The sequence below is a fragment of the Geospiza fortis genome, unplaced genomic scaffold (genome assembly GCF_000277835.1).
Source record: "Geospiza fortis unplaced genomic scaffold, GeoFor_1.0 scaffold130, whole genome shotgun sequence".
Classification (NCBI taxonomy): domain Eukaryota; kingdom Metazoa; phylum Chordata; class Aves; order Passeriformes; family Thraupidae; genus Geospiza; species Geospiza fortis.
Window position 1 is genome coordinate 7,652,724 of NW_005054300.1, and position 5,243 is coordinate 7,657,966.

Consider the following 5,243-nt stretch of genomic DNA (forward strand, 5'->3'; position numbering starts at 1 on the left):
TACACACCCACGCTGCTTCGAGATGTATTCAAAACGTCCACAGTGAATCTAACAGCAGGGTGGACGTGTTGGATGTACACAGCTTTTCATATGGATGCCTGATGTGAGCAGGCTCCCTGTTAAATCCCACCACAACATAAGGACAATTAGTTATTGCAATGGTGATAAAATAATTAACTGAATTTCAGGTTAAGTAGCATATTTGGTTAAAATTAACAGCCCAGTTAGAAAACTGAACCAGCAATTTCAACATCTCAACTTTCTCACATATGGGAGAATAGGAAAAAAAATTCTAACACAGCACCAAGGGAACATAGTCTGCCAAACCTGTTTTTCATGAAGGCTACTACCTTTCAGATGCTAAAAAAAGAGCAAAAAACAACAACAAAAAGCCCCATACGCCACATTTGACAATAAGTTACAAGAAAAATAAGATTTTAAACCTTAAGCTAGAATTGGAAATCTTTGTGTATGCAGTCCCTAGGTTCAGCCCCACTTCTTTCATGTAAGGTGACTATTTGGTGAAAATATGAGTTATGGAGATGCCACTCAGAACAGTAACATGAAACACAGCCCTACAAAAAATAGAAATCTGTGATAGCTGTCATCATGCAGAAGGTGTGTGTAGTCATTTACCTGAAAAGGCAACAGATTGTTGCCATTGTCCGTCCTGAACGCGTTGTCTTCCATCCAGGATTTGGGGGTTAAGGGTGCAGCCCGTGGGAACTTCGGAGGGGCAATGACATTGCTGGAGAAGGGTTTTTTAAGGGGTGAAATGGGATTGAGGGGGGAGGGCACGCCAACTCCCACTCCCACGCCAACCCCCACTCCAACTGCCCTTCGAGGGTCCCTACCAGCCTGCAGCCCACCCCAAGGGTTGGAAGGTGTACTCCAAGCCGCGTTTTGATGGTTATTCCAGCTGGAGGAGGAAGAAGAAGAGGCAGAGGAGGAAGACGGTTTGCTGGTCATGATGGGCTGATGGCTGTAAGCAGCATTTCTCTGGGCGAAAGGTGCCTGGTTAGGACTCACAGGTGACCTCCGCTGCTGCTGCTGCTGCTGAGCTTGCTGCTGCTGCTGCTGATGTTGATGGTGTTGAGTCTGAGCTAGGCCAATCTGAGGTGAGAAAGTGCCACCAAATACAGGGTTGACATGGTGTGGAAAATTCTGGAAAAGCATTGTCCCATTGACTGGAGTAATCCCTTGGAAAAAGCTATCATCCACCGTGTTTGTGGTCCCCGTAGACCAGGTGCTGCCAAACGAGGGAGACAAGGAGGTGCCAGCTGCAGGTTCTTGTTGAGGCTGGTGAAAGCTCAAGCCAGGCAAAATGGGAGACTCCATCTGCATCTTCTCCTTGCTATTTTGGGATGGAGCCGATGTGCCGATACTAGTCACTGAACTGTTGTCTTCTGGTTTGGGTGTCTCCGACGAGATGGGTGTAGAGGGGGCTTCTGCTGAGTTTGGATCTTGCTGCTGCTGCTGCTGCCGCTGCTGCTGGGGCTGGGCTTTGCTTTTGTCCATCAGTAAATCATCCTGCATGGTTTGCGCAGCTGAAACAGTAGGGGAAAAAACCACAAAGACAGATTATTAACATTGTCATTCATACCACAAGCCAGTCTGTTTTAATCATTTGCCAGCCAAAAATCTCGTCCTATTGCTAGTACTATGCTACAGCATATTGCAAGGCAAACCCGTAATCTTCCCCCTCCCCCATTTAGGAATATGTAACCTTTGATCGTGCTAGATTGCCCTTAAAATATTTTTTAAGATGCTTCACCCTTTTTGATGCCTTGTTTCCCTTCAGTCTAAATGAGAGATGTGCTTATAGGGCAGAGATATACAGCAATTTCGCCACGTCTCTTTTCTCTTACACCGGAACTCAGAGCTCTCACCCTGCAATGAGAAACTGATTCTGGTTCCTGTTTTTCCAAGCACCCTCCTCCTCCACCTCCTCCCCCTGGTTATTTGCATACGTCAATAAATACTGCTGCGTCCTTCAGCAAGGTTAAAAAGACACCAGTCTTCGCTCTTCTCCACCCCCTTTTCTATTAGGGAACCTTTAAAGGAGCCGGGTACCGATTTTCCTTAATTACCAAGCAAGCTCGCAGTGATTGAGGTTTATCAGAGCCAAGGCGCACAGGGACGCCGGCTGATACGGGAGCGGCTCCTCGCTCGCTGCACAATCGCTTCCTGCCCGCTCCCCAGCGCAGCCCGCGCCGGCTCCGGGCAGCCCAGGCGATGGCACAGCCGGCAAGGGGGGCCGGGGGCGGGGACACTCCGCGTACAAAGCCACCGACGGGTGTCACATTTGCCTTCGGTGACCTTACGATCTCTCCGCGTAAAACGCTATTTTACATCAAAGCAGTCCTTTACTTGAAGGTATAGCAATCTACTCGCTCTATTTATATACATACCCGCTCTATTTATACACATACATATGAAATCATCGGTGATTTCTGCATTAGAAAACCCTAAGGTCAAAATCAGCAGACCGGGGAGGTATTATTAGACTATGATCTTTCTAATGCTTTCAAATGAAATATAAAACCAGGGAAAATCGAAATATTTACAATATAGACATGCTGCATGTTGAAAATCATCTTTATATGGAAAAGACAAAGACTAGAGATGCAAATTATTTGCTAAATCAATATGTAAGTTTAAACTTCAGAAAGGGAATGTATGTGGAATGGTTGAGGCTTACATCTGCTAGAAAAGGTGTTCCATATGAAACAGGGCAGATCATATAATTTTATAATGATTTTGAGACCCAATAGTACTAATACAATACAGACATCAATGAACAGCAATTGCATGAAATCACAACAGGAACCTCCACATTTTGCAGGCTTTTAGTCAATTGAGGAGATAATTCTAAATCTCAAAAGTATTTTAAATGAGCCCCAAATTACTTACATTAATTAACTATGCCAAAGATGGCCATTGCTGAATATCTAAATGCATTGCTATTGAGTTAATCATGTGACATTTACATGCCTAAGACTGCATTTTTTTGGATTGTTTTTGTAATGTAACAATGTAAAGCCAAATCAATTAACTGTTTAAGAAAGGCAGCAAAGTGTGAAACTGTCCTTTCTGACATCTGGTCTAGGTCTATCTTACATTTTTTGTTCTTTCCTTTAAATATCTTCTGAAGCATACACACACATTTTAGTCAAAATGAATTCCAGGAGAAGTTTCTGGTATCTAGTAAGTTACTGCTTATGCTGCCCCTGATTTACCAGTTCAGTATGTAAAGCAAGCAGCACGGCTTCCTGAGCAGACCATGCTGTGAGACAACATTAAGCTCCTAAGGATGGGGTAAACCATTGCATCTGTTCCAGGCAGCGCTGCTGCTGCTGCTGCTGGGAGTGCAGAAAACCTTGCAAGGCATTTTAAAGCAATACTGCAGTAAAGCACCATATACCAAGCTCTGTCTGTGTAACTTTCCATTAGCTTCACTTCTACCTACATCACTATTACTGCTAAGGCTACATAAAACTACTGATGACTCCACATCAGAGGGAGAAAAGGATTATGTGTATCCCTCTCCCCTGGGTCTGACCTATCAGTATAAAAATACATTTAGAGAGAAAAATATAGCAGCTGAAATGTTAAAATTCTGTCGTCAATAACGTTATATTTAAATTAGTTAGTCACCAGGTTATCTATAGGGGCTAATACAGCAGTTGCTTCAAATATGTACCTTGACTTAGCTAGCTGGTTTTGAACTTTATCCTAAGGACTGTGATTCATATTCCCTTCCATATTGCTTCTTAAAGGCAAAAATCACTGCACCGTTCAACCCTCTTGTCAAGGTCAAGACCTTCCTTTAATGAATGGTCCAAATGAAAAAAATACCGGTTAATAAATGACTTTGAAAGACAGGCCAGCCACTGCCTAATGTGGGACTAGTATGCAGTACTCTGGATTATTTGGTGTAAGTATTTGTACAAATTTACAATCCAGTACAGGAAATCTCTATCCCCATAGCAATACCAGGTCCATTTGCATGCAGAAACCCACGCAGCCAACACAGAAATGGTTAAGGAACAGTTACCTTTGGATTTTCTGTATTTAAAGATCAACAAAAGGACAGTATATTTATTTTCTTCTTTCAGGTTTGGTATATGTCAAATAGTCGACCAGTCTGGCAAGAGCACTTTGACAACTGGAAGCTTTCAGCGCATGCTCTCCCAAGGAATCATGGGGTTTGAAGTCTTACCGATAGACAGCATTTCACTGCTGCTTCCCGAAAGGAAGAGAGCTCAAAAGGAAAAAAAAAAAAAAAAGTGCACACTCCCTTTTCCCAGGGAAAACTGCTGCAATCTGAATCATCAGCTCAGAGGAAATATCTGTCAGACTGAGCTGAAAGTGACTAACTAAATATGAGCTTTTAAATAGTCTGATTTAGAAGCCCAGATCGAATAGCCACCTATTCAGAAAAACTGCTAGACAAAAAAATATTTTCAGTATTTCCACATGTCCCTTAAAAACTCCTAGCATAAGAAATTAATTATAAGCTCATACCAGCTATAAAGTTTACAGCTATTACAAAGGAAATTGTGCCACGTTGCTTAGCTGAAGAATATATTAAATAATCATGTGTCATAATATAATTTCTAAATATATTCTGAAACTCAAACACAAATAGGTCAAGTATGAAAATTTAAAAAGAAATCAAAATCAGTACATAGGTGAAAAGTTGTACTATTTGAATAGTTTCCAATTTTCGTTACAACTTTTTTATTACTGAGTTGTTACTACACTAAAAATTCCACCAAAAAAAAAAAAAAAAAAAAAACCAAACCAAAAAAAAACACAAAAAAAACCCCAAAGCTGCTCAAAAGAAAATCAAGGTGTGAATGTTACTATTTAACATTTCATCTATTCTGTACATGGTGGTGCCACATTTCACCTCCCTCCCTTTCACTACTATCTACATATCTCCAGCCTCCACATCAATACACAGCCTGACAGGAGTTTTTCTCATAAGATATTAATATAGTGATCATTAATGTAGGTCAGGTAAAATTTTCAGAATTTCATTCACTGGCACTTGGTGCTCTGTTTTGCACTAGTCCATTAATTATTCTGCATATTTATTCTGGGTAATTCATAATGCTAATTATTCAGACCAAATAGTAATGTTCAGAAGTAAATACATTGTTGAAATCAGAAGTGTGAAAATAAAAGTGTTTAATAAAAGTGCAGGCTGATTTTCCAAGGATGAAATATGCACAGCT

The 5,243-nt window shown here is 41.3% G+C and overlaps 1 protein-coding gene across 6 annotated transcripts in view; it reads right to left on the reverse strand.

The window, feature by feature from the left end:
• CPEB3 (cytoplasmic polyadenylation element binding protein 3) overlaps positions 1-2,209 on the reverse strand; it is a 72,657-nt gene extending 70,448 nt beyond the window's left edge. For 4 of the 6 annotated variants that reach the window (XM_031061970.1, XM_031061962.1, XM_031061959.1 and 1 more), the window contains exons 1-2: positions 1,775-1,905; positions 637-1,547 (exon numbers count right to left, since the gene is read on the reverse strand). In XM_031061970.1, coding sequence (XP_030917830.1) covers positions 637-1,536 — 900 coding nt within the window. In that variant the 5' untranslated portion in view covers positions 1,537-1,547; positions 1,775-1,905. Of the gene's footprint in view, positions 1-636; positions 1,548-1,774; positions 1,964-2,090 lie in introns of those variants that run through there. The other 2 variants (XM_031061952.1, XM_031061943.1) reach the window with 2 other exon arrangements.
• Between the last annotated feature and the right edge of the window lie 3,034 nt (positions 2,210-5,243).